Source organism: Balaenoptera physalus (genome assembly GCF_965194825.1).
Source record: "Balaenoptera physalus genome assembly, chromosome: 7".
NCBI lineage: Eukaryota > Metazoa > Chordata > Mammalia > Artiodactyla > Balaenopteridae > Balaenoptera > Balaenoptera physalus.
In genome coordinates this window covers 98,883,351-98,901,619 of record NC_138886.1, presented here as the reverse complement: position 1 = coordinate 98,901,619, position 18,269 = coordinate 98,883,351, and the positions used below count along the sequence as shown (strand labels likewise).

The window sequence follows — 18,269 nt, the reverse complement described above, 5'->3', positions numbered from 1 at the left end:
ATGAACTCCCTGTGGTAATGGGAAACTCTACTCGTCCCAGCCACTGCTGCAGATTTCCTGGGCACTGTGGTTGGGTGCCACCACGCCCACCCTCAATTTCATGTCAGTGACACAAAGCCCATTGCGACTGTACCTTGTTTGGTGTCACGCGGTGGCAGGACAGGACAGGACAGAATTTCTCAGTTCTTACCAGGGAATATAGTCATCATCAACTTCACACAGTGAGAGTCTCAAATTGCCCACAATCTTATCTAGCTCTTGCCAGCAGGAACACCTTTTTTATCTTAAGGTAATGAACTCTGAATCATGAATACAAATCAAGAGCTGAACGACGGAAAGTTACACACCCATGATTCAATCAAGATAAACGCCGAGAGGCCACGTGCTCCCACCCCCTGTGATTTGGATGCTTATATTACCCAGCTATGATGAGCGAGCCAGTTCTGACTGAAACTGCTTCCCACTGAAAACGGGTAGCGGAAAGTCTCCCAGGAGATTGTCTGTTAGGCAGCTTCCCCACTGTTTCTTGGGGAACACAGTGCAGTAAACAGATCATCTCAGGGGGCTGTCAAATAGACAAAACAGGAGTGAAGGTAACAAAATCAGCCCTTAGCAAATAACGTAAACTGGCATTAAGAAGAAGAAAATGGTGGTTGAAAGAAAAGTGTTACTTGAAAGTAATAAAGCCAAAATCAGGAGAAAAAAGCAGAAAGCAAAACCAAAGTAAGTGTAAATGAGAAAATAAATTAAAATGAAATTTGAAAATGACCTAACAACTTTCTAATAGAGAGAACTGAATCCAGTCAAGCTCTTCAGGCTCCAACCTGGAGGCAGGTAAAGTGAGGTGTGAACAATCAAGGCCACTTGCTTCTGTTCTGCAGGTGACAGCTGAGCTAGGACCCTTACCTGTGTACCTCTCCCCTGCATCCTCCTTTCATCCTTCCTCCCCTTCCCTGGTTGATTCTTGGCCTAAGGTAGTTCTTGAGGACCAAGCATTGGGTTCAGATTGATTTAGGGAATAATATACATCTTGATGCATCTTGAGGGCTTCCTGTGACTGAGGAAAGGACCAGTAAAGGACAAAGACTCAGGAAAAACTGATGCTCAGAGAGGTTGTGTCCAGATAAGAGGGCAGAAAAGCAAAGCCTGGCCTGGAACTGCTCTGCCTCTCATTTCCCTGAACCAAGACGCCCCAGGTCCTGAGCTGAGCAAGTCCACACCCCTTTATGAAGCAGGGAATGCGTTTTGTCCAACGCTGAACTCCTCATCGCTGGCTTCCAAACCTGGCAGGAACATCTGTGTCTATTCTACATCTCACTCCCAGTAGGGAGACAGAATTCACAAAGGCACCAAACAATCCAGCATCTTTGTTTCTATGTGGAACCTTGAGCAAAGATGGCAGATCCCTAAGAACAGAGCCACAGCCTGGGCTGGGACAACAGCAAAACCACAGCACATAGGTGTCCATTCAGGATCCTGAGGTCAGCAGGTCTCCAGGTCTTTTCTGACCACTGCCCTTGGGTGCACCCTCACCTCCTAAACCCAGCCCTAAGGTGACCCAGACTTGCCTCTGCCCCACCAAGAACACGATTGCGTTGTAAAGTCTTCCTCCCTCTCATCCTCTCTTTCTTCTGTGTGTTCTGGGAATCTATCTCACTGCACGTAATTAATCATAATAATAAACAGGAAAATAAAGGGCTACTTCAATCATACCTTAGAATATTCCAGAGTAACACAGAAATTGACCATTGTGTAACTCTGAGCCTCAGTTTCTTCGTCTGTAAAATGAAGACACTCATGGAGAAAGACTAAATGATATGATGCACCTGAAATGCTTAAAACCATGCCTGGCTCACAATAAACACTCAGTAAATGTCAGACACCAACCACGGTTCTTCACCTTGACACAAACTCCAGCCTCCCTTTCTAGATGCCACTCCTTGTAGTACTCAGGGGTGTTGTTTGCTCATTTTCTCACATTCCATTTGCCATGGTGTCCAGAGCATTTCTTATCAATTTCTCATCAATTCCAGATTAATCTTCTTCCCTTACAAAAAGTGGGCACAACAAACAAAATGAGAAAGTGCCTCTTTTCCCTTACGATAAGCATCGTTTGACTATAGCCACCTCTGTCCTTCCAGGCCACTGTCATGTTCACGTTGAGATATATTGGAGTTCTTACTCCGGAACCTGTGAATGTGAACTTATTTGGAAATCTGGTCTTTGCAGAAGTCATCAAGTTAAGATGAGGTCATGACAGTGGACCCTAATCCAATATGACCTGGGTCCTTACAAGAAGAGAAGAGACATGCACAGAGGGAAGATGAAATAAAGACACAGAGGGAGAACACCCCATGACAGTGGAGGCAGAGATTGGAGTGATGATCTACAAGCCAAAGAACTCCAAGAATTACTGACAACATCATAAACTAAGAGAATGACCTGGAAGAGATTCTCCCGAGACCCTTGCCCTGCCCATGCCCTGCCAAGACACTGATTTTGGACTTCCAGCCTCCAGAATTATGAGAGAATAAATTTCTGTTGTTTTAAGCCCCTCATTTTCCAGTACTTTGTTACAGCAGCCCTAGGAAACTCATACAGGGAGAGATTTAATTCCTTTCAGTTTAAAGGTGCCCTGTACTGTTTGACAGGGGAGGGTTTTCAAAAGACCCTAGATATCACAGTCAGGTTCCTTTAATAAGTGATTCATGTATTTATTATTTATTTAATCTAAGGATAGAAAACTTATTGGCGATGTAATTCACTGACCATTTCACTTATTATGACTTGGGTATATATGGATGAAAAAGTGTTGCCACAGTAATTTTGCATTCCATTCTGACGATATTTTTTGGTAACTGTCAAATTTTCTTCCAATATGTAGGAGCTTTTCCTATGTCTGAATTTTCCATCAGTGGGAACTTTAGCTAATAAAGCATTTGCTGCAGCATACACAAGAGCTCCCCAGGGAGCTCTTTCCACTGCTCAAGTGATTTTTCTCTTCTCTCTCTTCTAAAAAAGAAGGATACTGAATCATTAAAATGTTCAAAGCTCTGAGAGAAAGATAAGCCATTCAGGTTGAATGATTAAGAACATTAAAAAACACAAAAGAGAAGACAGGAGTTCAAATCCAAATAAACTTCATTTGTCTAGTGCACATCAAACATTATTTATTTTGAACTTCTCTCCCTTGGCCATAGCTGTAGTGTGAGGCTAAGTTCTGGTATTTCCACCACCTGCCCTTCTTCTTTCTTATGCACGGCTCCTTCTAGAAAAATGCCCTGACCTTCGACTCTTCTTCAAAACTGCTCTTCCTTAGCTCTTAACTGATCCCTCCTCAAGGACAAAGTGAAAGGTAGAGTATGCCAATAAAATAAGCAGAGGTTTTCAAGCATACCACAGGGTAATTGGGAAAATGACTGGAAGATGAGTCATGTGCTTCAGGTCCGGAGCGCACCCTATAGGTATTTATGGTGCATGGCAGACAGATGCACTCCTGTCCATGCATCCAAACCAATGTAATATCATCTCAGAGACAGCTTATCCTTTTATTGTTTTTTATTTTATTTTTTTTTAATTGAACTGATTGATTTTATCCTTTTTTTAAAAAATAAATTTATTTATTTATTTTTGGCTGTGTTGGGTCTTCGTTTCTGTGCGAGGGCTCTCTCCAGTTGCGGTGAGCTGGGGCCACTCTTCATCGCGGTGCGTGGGCCTCTCACCATCGCGGAGCACAGGCTCCAGACGCACAGGCTCAGTAGTTGTGGCTCACGGGTCCAGTTGCTCCGCAGCATGTGGGATCCTCCCAGACCAGGGCTCGAACCCGTGTCCCCTGCATTGGCAGGCAGATTCTCAACCACTGCGCCACCAGGGAAGCCCTAGCTTACCCTTATATATGCCAGAAGAAAGCCACCTCACCATAAAACTCTTAGAAGAGAACATAGGCAAAACATTCTCTGACGTAAATAGTACCAATGTTTTCTTAGGTCAGTGTCCCAAGGCAATAGAAATAAAAGCAAAAATAAACAAATGAGACCTAATCAAACACACAAGCTTTTGTACAGTAAAGGAAACTATAAACAAAATGAAAAGACAACATACGGACTGGGACAAAATATTTGCAAATGATGCAACCAACAAGGGCTTGATTTCCAAAATATACAAACAGCTCATACAACTCAATAACAACAACAACAACAAAACCCAATTGAAAAATGGGCAGAAAACCTAAATAGACATTTCTCCAAAGAAGACAAACAAATGGCCAACATGCACATGAAAAGATGTTCAACACTGTTAATTGTTAGAGAAATGCAAATCAAAACTACAATGAGGTACCACCTCACACCAGTCAGAATGGCCATCATTAAAAAGTCTACAAATAACAAATTCTGGAGAGGGTATGGAGAAAAGGGAACCCTCCTACACTGTTGCTGGGAATGTAAACTGGTGCAGCCACTCTGGAAAGCAGTATGGAGGTTCCTCAAAAAACTAAAAATAGAGTTGCCATATGATCCTGCAATCCCCCTCCTGGGCATATATCAAGAGAAAACTATAATTAGACAAGATACATGCACCCCAATGTTCATTACAGCACTATTTACAATAGTCAAGACATGGAAACAACCTAAATGTCTGTCGACAGATGAATGGATAAAGAAGACGTGGTACACATATGCAATGGAATACTACTCAGCCATAAAAAGCATGAAATAATGCCATTTGCAGCAACACAGATGGACCTAGAGATTATCATATTAAGTGAAGTAAGTCAGATAGAGAAAAAGAAATATCAGATGCTATCACTTCTATGTGGAATCTAAAATACAACACAAATGAATTTATCTAGGAAACAGAAACAGACTCACAGACATAGAGAACAGACTTGAAGTTGCCAAGAGTGAGGAGGGCTGGGGGAGAGATGGATTGGGAGTTTGGGATTAGCAGATGCAAACTGTTATATATAGAATGGATAGACAACAAGGTCCTACTGTATAGCACAGGGAACTATATTCAATATCCTGTGATAAAACATAATGGAAAAGAATATGAAAAAGAATGTGTATATATACATAACTGAATCACTTTGCTGCATGGCAGAAATGAACACAACATTGTAAATCAACTATATTTCAATAAAATTGATTTTTAAAAAAGAAGAAAGTCACCCAAAAAGGTTTTTCTGAAGTTGAAATAGTACTTACTCTTATCTATATCATCTAAAAGCCTGTATTAGGAATATATTCACTGTGGAAATGACTTAGAATCTACTTACATGAAGGAAACTTAAGTCTAAATCCCAATTTGAGCTGAAAATCTCAAGTAAGTAATGAGCATATTTTTATATTTTTTATGTTTAATAAAAAGGCCATATAAACGGTTTGACTTCTAACAGTTAGTACACAGATCTTATATTTGACATAATTTAGGTCGAGTGTATAATTTGGGAAACAAGATCAGCACAAAAGCACCATGAAAGAGAAAAGACGATAACTGAAAGCATTCCAAACACCAGCACAGAGAGACTGAGCGTCGTATAGTTCATGGTCATCCAGAAAGACATCTGAGAAACGGCACCATTTTGGAAGCTGTTCACGTGGCAGAGACACGGCTTAGTGAATACTGCCTCGGTTTCCCATGAACCTCCCTATGTGCTGCAGGTAATGCAAAGGGTCCAGGACGGATGATGCTGCAGGCAGTGGGCTGCCTTAGAGGATCAAGCACCACGCTTGGGGGATTCACTGCTCGTGTAATGAGAAGATGCAGACCTGCTCCTTGCCTGGGGGAGGCTGGCCTCTCATCTCTCAGGACTGCTGTTTCTCTAGCACACCCTGAGAATGGCCTGGATAAAATGCAGCTAGAGCCTTCACTCTTAGCCTATCTAGAAAGAGCACACAAGCACTCAGGGTCCATGTGGATTGCATCTCCCCACATATCTTGAGGCTATTTCAGTGGGTAAGGGAACCAAATAAAAACACTATTTAGGGGAGGATGCAGAGAAATTGGAACCCTTGTGGAAATGCAAAATGGTGCAGCCACTATAAAAAACAATATGCAGATTCCTCAAAAAAAGTAAAAATAGAATTAGCATAATAAGCTCCAGCAATTCCTCTGCCGGGTATATGTCCAAAACAACTGAAATCTGGATCTTGAAGGGATATTTGTATACCCATGTTTATCACAGCATTATTCGCAATAGCCAACAGGTGCAAACAACCCAACCGCCCGTAGATGGATGAATAGATCTCTTAGTCCATTCAAGTTGATATAACAAAATACCACAGACTGGGTGGTTTACAAACAATAGAAATTTATTGCTCACAGTTCTAGAGGCTGACAGTCTGAGGTCAGGGTGCCAGTAAGTTTGGGTGAGGGCCCTCTTCTGGGTCTCAGACTTTTTTTTTTTTTTAAATTTTATTTTATTTATTTATTTATTTATGGCTGTGTTGGGTCTTCGTTTCTGTGCGAGGGCTTTCTCTAGTTGCGGCAATTGGGGCCACTCTTCATCACGGTGCGCGGGCCTCTCACTATCGCGGCCTCTCTTGTTGCGGAGCACAGGCTCCAGACGCGCAGGCTCAGTAATTGTGGCTCACGGGCCTAGTCGCTCCGTGGCATGTGGGATCTTCCCAGACCAGGGCTCGAACCCGTGTCTCCTGCATTGGCAGGCAGACTCTCATCCACTGCGCCACCAGGGAAGCCCTGGGTCTCAGACTTTTGTTGCATTCTCTCATGTTGGAATCAGGTAGGGATCTCTCTGGAGCCTCTTTATGAGTCACTAAGCCCTTTCTTAGTGGAAGACTTAGTCACTTCCCAAAACCCCCTACCTACTAATACTATCACCTTAAGGGGTTAGAATTTCAACGTATGAATTCTGGTGGGATACAAACATTCAGACCATAGCAACTGATAAACAAAATCTGGGATATACATACAATAGAATATTATGCAGCCCTAAAAAGAAGGAAATTCTGTCATGCGCTATAATATGGATACTCAAGGACATTATGCTACTTGAAATAAACCATCACGAAAGGACAAATACTGTATGATTTCACTAATATGAAGTATCTAAGGTAGTCAAAATCATTGAAACAGATAGTAGAGAGATGGTTGCCAAGGGCTGAGGGGATGGGGAGGGAAATTTGTGTTTAGTGGGTTTAAGTTTGCTTTACAAGATGAGAAAGATCTAGAGATCTATTCCACAACAATGTGAATATACTTAACACCACTGAACCGTACACTTAAAAATGGTAAGGATGGTAAATTTAATGTTATGTTTTTTTACCACAATTAAAAAACTATTTTGTATTTCCTTTGCTTTTTTTCCTCTAATCCTTTCAAAACCTGATATTGAATTGAACAGCAATATACGCATGTAGTTTAAAAATACCATTCATCGCGTACTCATGGCATATCTTTACCCAGAATGAGAAATGCTATTAATAATTTATCTTGTATGCTTCCAGAAATAGTCTATATATATTTACATGCACATATACGTATATGTTCATCTTGGAAATTTCTAATGGAAGCACAATAAATACATCCCTTTTCCTAGCTGTAAAAAAAAAATGTTTCTTAAATCTCATTATGAATAAATGCATTTGATAATCTTGTACACATGAAACTTATATAATGTTTTAAACCAACGTTACCTCAAATAAATAAACAGATCAATTAATTAAATAACCTCATTGTTTTCAAAGGAATGAATTCCATATAATACTATATTATTCCATAAAATGGAGTATCGTAATTTCTTTGTGTTCACCTATTGACAGAAAACTGGATCTTGACTGTAAACAATGCACTTAGTTTTCTTACAGGCACTTCTGTGCACCCCTGAGTGTTCCTGTGGGACTAACTCCTAGAAGTGGAATTGTTACTTGGTGTAGACGATATATTGACAGGACTTAAAAGCATTACTCCTTTGGGGCTGTCATCTTCAGCGCTCTAAATAGCGGGTGCTTTTGAACACTTAAGTTTATAGAAATTGTCCTCCAAGGACGTGCATAATGCTGTGATGAACATGGGTGTACAAACATCTCTTCAAGACCCCGCTTTGGGTATATGCTTTGGGCATATCCCCATCTTATGCCATTTTATGCTCCTACCAGCACTGTCTGAGAGTGCTTGCTTCCCACGCCCTGAGGAAGAGGATCCCCATCCTGTATCATCACTTTATTCACCTCCAACATGAATCCTCTGTACTGTGCTAAGGTGGTTTGAGTGTGGGCCCTGCAGCCAGACAGCTACGGTTCAAATCCTTGTTACATCACTAACTAGTTCTGTGATTTGAGGATAGTGAACTTGAACTTTTCATGCCTCAGTGTCCTTTTCTGTAAACTGGGCATAAGAGGGCTGTTGTGAGGATGTGTTTAATAAATATGTATAAAGCGCATGAAGCAGTGTCAGGCACTCACTAAGTACTTAGTATAACACTTCTTATTGGTTTAATAGTTTTCTTTAAATTGATTTTCTTTTTAACCTTAGTTTTATGCTAAATGCTATGTAATAATATCATAGATCAGATGTATACTATCTATATCTTATTCTGAAAGACATCAAATTACATGCATACATTTAAAATGAAAAGAAAGTTTTTCTAGGACACAGTTTGAAAAGGACTGTCCTAAGCAAGAGTATTAGCAAAGGTTTTGTGGAGTTCAAGTGGGAGAGGTTACATTGTGTCACACTGATGTTGTAATTTTCATTTCTTCATACTGAATCCGTACATCATCCCTTAAACAGATACAAAGTGGACTAGACCAGGGGTAAGCAACCTAAACCCAGAACCAGCTGGCTGTGTGGCTTTTTAAATAAAGTTTTATTGGAACACTGCCACACTCGTTCATTTACATATTGCTTCTGGCTACTTTCACACAACAGCAGAGTTGAGCAGTCACAACAGAGACTGCATGGTCTACAAAACCAAAAATATTTATTATCTGTCCCTTTATAGAGAAAGTTGGCTGGCCCCTGGTCTAAACCAATATTTCTCTCTGTCTGAGACCCTTAAACATGCTTGAACAGCATCCAGCTTCTCAACTGCTGCCCTAGTCTTAGCCACTCTGAAAGTTTGAGGTTTGCTGATCAGAAATTCTCAACATCTCAGAGTTTTGAGACTGTGATATTAATATTAAAAAAAGTACTCAAAGCCTGTCTTCCTGTTTTGCAAAATTTTAAAATTTCATCATTGCTTTTGTCTATACAAATATATAAAATGTGGTCTGCATCAAAGGCAGAAAATTGTTCTAACTGTTAAGTGGCACAGGACTGCAGAGTGCAGAAACCATAGGAGTTATGAAGGGCTGTGAACACAGCAGTGCTCTAAACACTCCACCTCTGCTGTGGGCCATTTTCTCAAGATCCCAGTTAGTTTGGTACCAAACCACTTGAGTCTTTTATGTCAAAACAACAGACCCAGGAAATCACCCATGAATAGCCTGAAGTACATACCATATCTGTGCCTTCTGTACATTTACATTATGTGTGCAAATTGTAGAATTTGTAGACTTTGACTGTCGTTCCCTATGAGACCCACTATTAGTACAACATCCTATGAAGCTAAGCTGCCAGAACTGCAGTCACCAGGAAGAATTTCCATGAAATCCTGGTGAGATGCTCCCTGGGCTGTCCTGCCTTCCACCTTCCCAAAACATGGCTCTGCAGCACTTCCTTTCAATGAGTCTGCTGCCGGAGCACCTTTTTTGGTAAAAATTCACTTTTTCCATCATTTACTTTTCTTCATCAAAAACAATACTTTTGCCATCTCCCAAATGAATAAAAAAGTCTACTTCTAAAGCTATTTCCCCCACAACTCTGCCATACTCTGTTCATATTACTGTTTAAGATTTACCTTTTTCATAAAATATATCCTAATTTCCATATATCTCTAATAACACCACTTCTGGAACTACTTCATTCCAGGAAAAGTAAAACTGTAATTTGTAAGATGTCTCAAGAGTTGCTATTTATCCTGCTGCATATTTAAAATTCTACTCACCACCACACCCCTCCCTCCCAACCTGATAACACCTGGCAATTCAAATGAGCAAAATCGTTACTTTTGCAAAGCAATAAAGTAGGTACAAAGGATATCGGGATAAACAAGCTGTAGTCCCTGATGCCAGAATTGATGTGAAATAAGCACGAGGTGAATAAATATGGCAAAAGAAAAGTAATACTTGAGAAATAAAAATGAAAAATCCTAGGAGTAGAAAAAGAAGGGCGTGTCTACACAATTTTAGTACAGAGTAAAAGGGATTCGAGTGAAGGTTTTCAAGTTGGGAAGGATTGTAATCGACAAATGGAAGGAAGGACGCTCCACACCCGCCGAATGCAGCTGGCCCTGGCAAGAGGCAGTTGTTACTGGATCCTGGCTTTCCAGGGACGCATCGGCTACTTTGTGGTAGCAGCTCAGGTGTCTCATTCACTTCTCTGCCTCAACCTTTTCAGCTGCTCTGAGAGTTTTCGACAGACCAAATCCAGCTTTTATCTCTATTGTCACTGAGACCTGCAATGAAGGGCAAATGGAACCACCTCTCTCTCAGGTTCAGTAGGGCATCGTCCTTGTACAACTTTGTGGGGAAGAAGTGTTAAGCCTCTTGTTACACTTAGGCTTGGCACCGAAAGGCTCCCATCACACAAGCAACATCACACAGTTGGCTAAGTTTTAACTTAACTAACCATCTGGGTTGAGGTCTGTTTGAGAACAGCAACTTTTCCTTAACTCAATCTAACAACTCCTTATTGAGAATCTGTTATAGGCCTGGCCCTCTGAGGAGATTAATCCCTGACCTAATGGCTCTCAGAGCCCAGAAGGGGGAGACATGTACAGAAAATTCAATTGTGGTCCACAATGGTAAGTGCAATCAACAAGACTGTCCATGGTACAAAGTCACTGCCTCGGGGATCAATGCGCTTGACGTAATGAGGTGAATGGTTAGGAAGGAGAGGGCCGTGTCCCTGACAAGGCCAAGTACATGGAAGAGATCGATACAGAATCATTGAAATGCTGCTCCTATTCTGCCCAAAACCACCCAGTCTCAGAGCCAAACTTGAAATCGGCAAGCCTGGAGCTGGCACAAGCCTCAGACAGCCAAGGCACACTCTGCAGACCCTTCTTTGCAACCTCCTACCTGATGTGGGGCTTGGCTCTGTTGAGTCATCAACTCATTAGCAATAAATGTATTAACCTAGACCTGAAATAAACCAACATATATTTAAATGACTGAATTAGCAGGAATCTCTGTCAAGAGAATTTCCGCTCCTTCTACCAATAGAGCTTCACACTTAGCAGAGTGTCTGCTTCCTTACATACAAACCCTCCTTATCTCTGAGTCCAGTTTTTCTTATTATGATTTGACACTGTTCTTATCCCTCTTTATTCTGAAACTACACAGTCATATGATCTTTCTATTTATACCAAGTAAACGTCATTCTTTTAAACCTGAATCCAATATTCTTTATTAATTTGATTATGCAATATTTCAAACATCCCCCCAAAACAGATATGCATGTACTGATAATCTAGATTTATTTTAACAAGGTAAATATTTTGCCATATGTGCATCAGCTCTTTCTCTTAAATAAATGAAGTGGTGCAGGTATAACAAACAGTCCCCTTCCCAACCACCATGCTTCCAGTATTTCCGTGTCTTTTTTCTGCCCTGCAAATTTGGGGTCACCTTTGTTGCTCTCTTAGAGCACTGTGAGATTGTTGTGACTCTTTCAATACAATATTAATTAGCCTTATTAATTAGTCTACTTGGTGCTCTAGGTTGGAAATGATCTAGAGAAGAACAAAGGTTCAAACGATTTGCTATGTCTATTTTATATTCATTTAAGGACCTACTGCTACCTATTTTTTCAAGGCGAAAGAAATCTATTAAATAGAATTATTTATACTAGAACTTATGTTTATTTCAAGTAATTTCTTTTCTTATTTTTCTCAAATATATTTTGCCAGTCCTTTCCTAGAAGAATGCCTTTTTCACACAAAGGGCCTGCATAGGAAGAAAAATACACTTAAATTCTAAGTTCAATTCAATGCATTTTGAATAACAATTTCCATCTTAAATTCATAAAGGATACAACTTCTGAATTAGAGTTCTGATGAGTTTTTAATATGAAGAATAAACTCCTAATGAATGCAGAGTATAGCGATTCAGGAAATATTATAGTTCTCAAAGATAGGACTAACTTTAACCACTTGATTGTTTTCACTAATAACAATGAGAAAATACCTGGGCTCCGCCCCCCTAGGTTGGTGACTATCAGGGAGAAAGAGGGTGTCTTGCAGTCATAGGGCACTGGAGCAAGCTTCCTGAGGCCCTGTTACAGAGAGCATCACCTGTTCAGGCTAACACGTGTGTGGGATAAGCTGCATCCTAGAGCAGGCGGCACAGTCTCCTCTGATCCAGGCAGCTGGAGGATAGTTAAGGAGCAAAACAATTTCCCCCACAGATGGGACTTGGTTCATCCCAGTCAGTGCTTCTCACAGTCTAGCTTGTACTGGAATCCCCTGCTCATCTTGTTAAAATGCAGATTCTATTCAATAGGTTGGGGTGGGGGCTGAGATTCCATATTTGTATCAAGATCCCGGGTGATGCTGCTGGTCCGTAGGTTACATGTTGAGTAGCAGGACTCATTGCAATCTAGGTCCTTTAATTCATAGAGAAAAAGGGAAGGCGAGGAGTAGAAAGATAAGATGTATAAGAAGAGGAAAGCAGAGAAATAGAAAAGAAAGCAAAAGGTCATGGAGAGAGAGTGAAAGAGAGAGAGAGAGAGACAAAGAACAGGAAATTTGATAATATGGCCCTCCCAGCATCCCTCCATTCTAAGTGCCCCCATTAGGGTGGACATCAAGTCTTTACATGGCCCCACCCCCCAATCCAGGGGCTTCGGTGCTAAGTGTAGGGTGGCCTGGGAGCCGTCCTGATCAGATCAGCTCTTCACAGGTGGTGAGATCTGAGACTTCCCTCAGCCAGAGCCAAGTAAGTCCGAGCATTTCCTCAGATTTTTGAACCAATATAGGAAAATGAATGCCAGAAGCTAATCCACAGAAGGCACAGGACAGGGCTGCCTCTTAGTTACAGCCATTCCAGAGACCCAGCTAAATCCTCCCCTTCTCCGTGTGGTCGGATTCCCAAATTACCTAGATTGATTCAATTTGATTTTCTAGAATTTGTAACAATACAGATAGAAGACGGATATAGGGGAAAATGGAGAGAGAAGAGAGAAATAAGGAGAAAAGTATTTAATGAAAGGTGAAAAAATAGATAAGGAAAGAATAGAAGGATAGAGGAGAAGAGGGAGAAATAGTAAGGAGATGAGAATGAAGACAAAGTATTGATAAAATAGAAGAAAAAACACCCAGGAATTGCAGGAGGAAAGGTCCCCATGGCCAATAGGGACCCAGTGGTCCCTGGGCCAGATAAGCCTCAACAGAGGACACCATTGCAGTGGACACCATTAGGCACGGTCTCCCGAGAGGAGAGGTGGGTATTGGCCTGGCTCTCATTGAGTCAGCCCATTGTTCCCAAACAACTGGAACGGGGAGGGAGAAGAGACAGAGTCAGGGCAGGCAGGTGGTCTGGGAAGGACAAGGCTTGCTATAGGGTCCCAAGAAGACCAAATAGGTGCCCAGGAGGGTGGTGATGGAGCTGCCCCAACACCCCTCTAGAATACTGCCAGCGCTCTAGGCTGCCCACTCACAGACCTCTCCTGCCCACCAGGGATGCTCACAGACCCAGACTCAGAGCAGGACAGTGGTTGGCGCCCACACCTCTCCCCAGCCTGGTCCAGAGGCCCCCAGGGAGCTCAGAGCTCACATTAGCTTTCAGGTAAGAATCCTGGTTCGCAAGGGCTGCCCCACAAAATTCTTGTAATGAATCTAAGAGTCACAGTAGATTGATGTAAGTGTTGGCTGACATATTCTCAGGGAAACAGTAGAAAATAAACATTAGTGAGCTCTGTCAGTGATCACTGATCTGCTGCACTGCTCACTGCAATGCTGTTCTATGATCCTCAGCATCCTAAGACTCTGGCCACTTCCTGATTTAGTTGGGCTGAAGTTGCAAACTCATCTTCTAAGTCCTATGGACGTTTAGCACCAAGCTTGGTCAAGCCACCTGGTTTACTAAATGACCGATATAAACCATGATTGTTCACATCGTATAGGAAATGCACCCCTTCTAAACTTGTTCAAACAGTGATACTTCTTCCACTACATTTCAAGTGAGGACATTTACTCTGCACATCAAAAGAGTTTGTATGTCCTGAGATGTAGTGCATCCCTTGGTGAGAGATGGTGATGCCTTTTCTGTCATGTAAGACACATGCCTTTATTTCCATTTAAATAAAACCCTTTTGGAATGTATTTCACAGATCTGAGTATTTGTTTAATTTTTTTGGTTATTTTCACATAGAAATCCAGTTCAGCCATGGAAGCAGTCACTCATTAAGAAAAAATATTAAAGTGGAACATATCACCAGTGAAGAACATAATTTCTTTTTTTAAGAAAGTCAATTTGGATAACTAACCTTCAGTAACTGGACCTGCAGTCCTCAAATCCCTTAGTAAAAGACTTTGTGGCCAGCCATGTCTCAATTTCATAATTTTGAGAATTTAGAGAGGTATACATTGCAGTTCACATATTAATTAATATTCCATGGCAAACATGTGGCAAAGCATATGGACAATTTGCCCAAAGTAACATAAGTAAAGATCTTCTGTCTTATTATCATCTCATGTCCATTTTCAGTAAGGAGTTAGGATTGACCTTTTTCTGAGAGTTTTCGGAATTTGGAAAGAGTTAACATGTATTAGCGGACAGAGTTAGCACAGACAGCAGATAGACCCAGAAGAACAAGAAAATTCACTTAAAATAATTGTGACAGGGAGAACATCCACAAAACTTTTAAGGCCAGAGAAGGAGTGCTTGATTTGGACTTTCTTATAAAAGTAGAAGGAGGCTTCCTGAGAAGGAAGCCAATACACAGTCTTTCTTGCTGGGGGTCAAGGTTACATCAGCGAGACCACAAGCTGGGGACACTGCTGTGGGTGAGAGCTACACTAGTGATGGCGGGGCAGCAGCCTCTCAGGGGGGACACCTGTGACACACCAACTGCGAGCAGGTGCTCAGATACCCCTGCAACATGACTTCATATGACTCTGGAAAACATCTTCAGATCCAATGAGAAATGTGTTTGCTAGGAAAGGATACCAAATGCAGAAAGAAAAAAAACATCAGAGATGTATAAATACAGTGGGGTGGGCAGAAAGGCCTCAAAGATGTCCAGGCCCTAAAGAAAGGAACTGTGAATATGTTACTTTGCATGGCAAAAGGGACTCTGCAGATGGGATTATGGTTAGGAAGACTGTCCTGGATTACCCAAGTCGATCCAGTCTAACCACATGAGCCCTTAAAGTAGAGGACTTTCTCCAGCTAGAAGAAGAGGAAATCGGAGAGGTGCAGCAGAAGGAGAACAAGAACAAAGAGCGATTTAAAGATGAAAGGGACTTGACCCCCTGCTGCAAGAACAGGCCACACAGAAAGCATAAGGGATGTGGGAAACCTCTAGGAGCAAAGACCAGCCCCCAGCTGGCAACCTACAGGAGATCAGTGTCTCAGTCCTACACCCACAAGGAAGTGAGTGAGTGTGTATGCAGAAGCATCAGGAGCGCAGTCCTGACTGCTGCCCTCTGAAAGGCCTGCTTGCAAGGCTGGCCCATTCCCAAGACTCTAATGATAAAGGTGGCTTACTGTGCCTAATGTTTGTTCAAACAGTGTGGTTCATACTCAATACCTGCCTTCCTTCTGGGAGTCTGGGATTTTGTTACATGCAAGGCAGAGGGTGCCTACATGACCAGCCCCCAGTACATGAGCTCACCTGGTTGGTAATATTCCATGTGGGTTTCTATAACTCACTGCTGGGGGATTAAGCTAGTCCCGTATGACTTCCCTGGGAGAGGACTGTAGAAACCTGGGCCTGATTTCCTCTGGGCTTCACCCCAAGCACCCTCTTCCTTTGCTCATTTTGCTCTGTGTCCTTTCACTGTGCTAAATCATAGCTGTATGACTACACACTGGTCCTGTGAATCCTCCCAGCAAATCATGGAACCTGGGGAAGGTTCTGGGACTCTCCAGACACCTTGAAGGACAAGTCTTCCCCAGAGCCTCCAGGAAAAATGCCTTAAGCAGAGAACCCAGCCAGGTCTACTGTACTTTAGACCTACAGAACTATGACATAATAACTCTGTCTTGTATTAGGTCACTAAATCCATGAAAATTTGTTAAAGCAGTGATAGGAAATTAAGTAAATGGCACCATGAATAAACATATTACTTTCACTAATGAAGAGTATAATATCTCAAGGACATTTTTTAAAATCTTAAATTCATTCTCAAGTTAACATCAGCAATTCATATCTAAAACAACCACGTGAAGAAGGGGTAGAACCTCTGGTAAGGTGTATGGTTGATTTTTAAGAGCAGCTGACATTTTGTGAGAGGTCTGGAAAGCAGCCAAACCAGCCCAATCTTTTTAAAGAAACTGTGAGTATAATGTCAGAATCATCAACTAGTGTGATTTACTGCTGTCAATGCCAGTTGTGTATAGTCGGGCCCAGATTAGGAGATGAATTCACTTAACCCACGGTGGTGCGCGCAGGAGATGTGAGGATCTTCCACTCATTCGTTTTAATTCAGCAAACATTTACCAACGTGCTCGGCCCCAGGCACCATGAAGTGCTGGGGACACAGGGAGGGATGCAAGCTCAGCAGGAGTGTAAGGCAGGCCACTTTACCCATGTTTATTGTGTGATAGGATGGATAGGATTGAGGGGTCCACTTCTGTCCTCACCTGCATGATCTAGGATTAATAATGCCACTATATTCTTGACCCTACTTCCCCAAGGGTGCCTGACCTTTAAAGAAATCAGCAGAGGGTGATGCTTACATATGATTCCTCTCCAACCTGCTTAACTAAAAACAAGAACTGTTAGAGTTGCTCAATCAAATGGGATTGGAGCGGGGCGAAAATATGAACCTTAATTAATACAATGAAGAATAAGTAGGCATTAACTATTAGTTAACTAATTTTGAAAAATAATATTTAATTTTGAACAAAAGTTCTCTATGTAAGTAGATGTTTCATTAAGCTTTAACTTACTTAAGCAATATTGACCTTAACCCTGCTTTGGACTTGGTGTTCTTAGAATAAGCACAACATTAATATCTGCTTCGGATCATACACATGGCAATTACTTGTTTGGAAACCTTAGGTCAGCCAGCCCTAAAAACACTCACATAGCCCTTCCCACTTTGTTCTTTTATCTAGTATTAGACAACTAACTAGTTTTTCTTGATTCAATTTGCATCAACATTTATTGACTAACTAATAAAAGCTCCAGGGATAAGAAATTAAGTAGACCACAATCTATTAAGTTATAATAAGTTACAGAGTTCTAAGGAAATTCAAATGAGGGCAGTTTGTTACACAACGAATATTATCATTTTGTTGCCTGTTAGTTTTATAGATAAGCTATGTGCTAAGACATAACGGCTTTTTAGCTGACAATTTTCTTCTTACTCTGACAATTAAGAAAAAAAATTTCTTAAGTTATACAACATTCTTAGCCTAAATTAAATGGAAGATACACTGTGTATTTTTTATTGTGGTAAGATATACATAACAAAAAGTTTAGCATTTTAGCCACTTTTAAGTGTACAGTTCTGGACATTAACATTCACATTGTTGTGCAAACATCACCACCTTCCATCTCAAGAACTTTTTCATCTTCTCAAACTGAAACTTTGTCTCCATTAAAACACTTACAGTCCATTACTCCCTTCCCTTGGCTCTTGGCAACCATCTAAATTATATTTTTAAGAAGAAGAAAACAGTAATTTCTTCTCCACCTGATGAATCTTCTTCAGGCCACACCCCATCAGCCAATTGCAAACCTGCTGCAGACCTTTACAACACTCTACTTTTAGAGCTTCTCATTCAGAGCAGACTGTGATTTAAAGATATGAAATGCTAAATATAGAATAAATTACATAAATTTTAATATTCAAAAAGTTAAGCAAACAAAATTTAATTCTTCTAAAAGAAGCATGGATATGTAATCAGAAGTAGAAACTGTCACTGATGTAAAATAGTTATGATTCCAAAGAATCCTAGGGATCTACTGTCCATAAATTACAAGGGGCCACATGGTGCCCAAGTTCCTGTTGGTGCAGGAACTCAACATATTCCTCA

At 41.2% G+C, this 18,269-nt stretch overlaps 1 protein-coding gene across 2 annotated transcripts in view; it reads right to left on the bottom strand.

The window, feature by feature from the left end:
* Positions 1-18,269, bottom strand: part of LOC309665145 (contactin-associated protein-like 3) — an 81,417-nt gene that overhangs the window by 12,218 nt on the left and 50,930 nt on the right. The window contains exon 4 of one of the 2 annotated variants that reach the window (XM_082471388.1): positions 17,102-18,024. The exons of the other annotated variant lie outside the window; for it this stretch is intronic. Coding sequence (XP_082327514.1) covers positions 18,001-18,024 — 24 coding nt within the window. The 3' untranslated portion in view covers positions 17,102-18,000. Of the gene's footprint in view, positions 1-17,101; positions 18,025-18,269 lie in introns of those variants that run through there. 2 annotated transcript variants of the gene reach the window in all.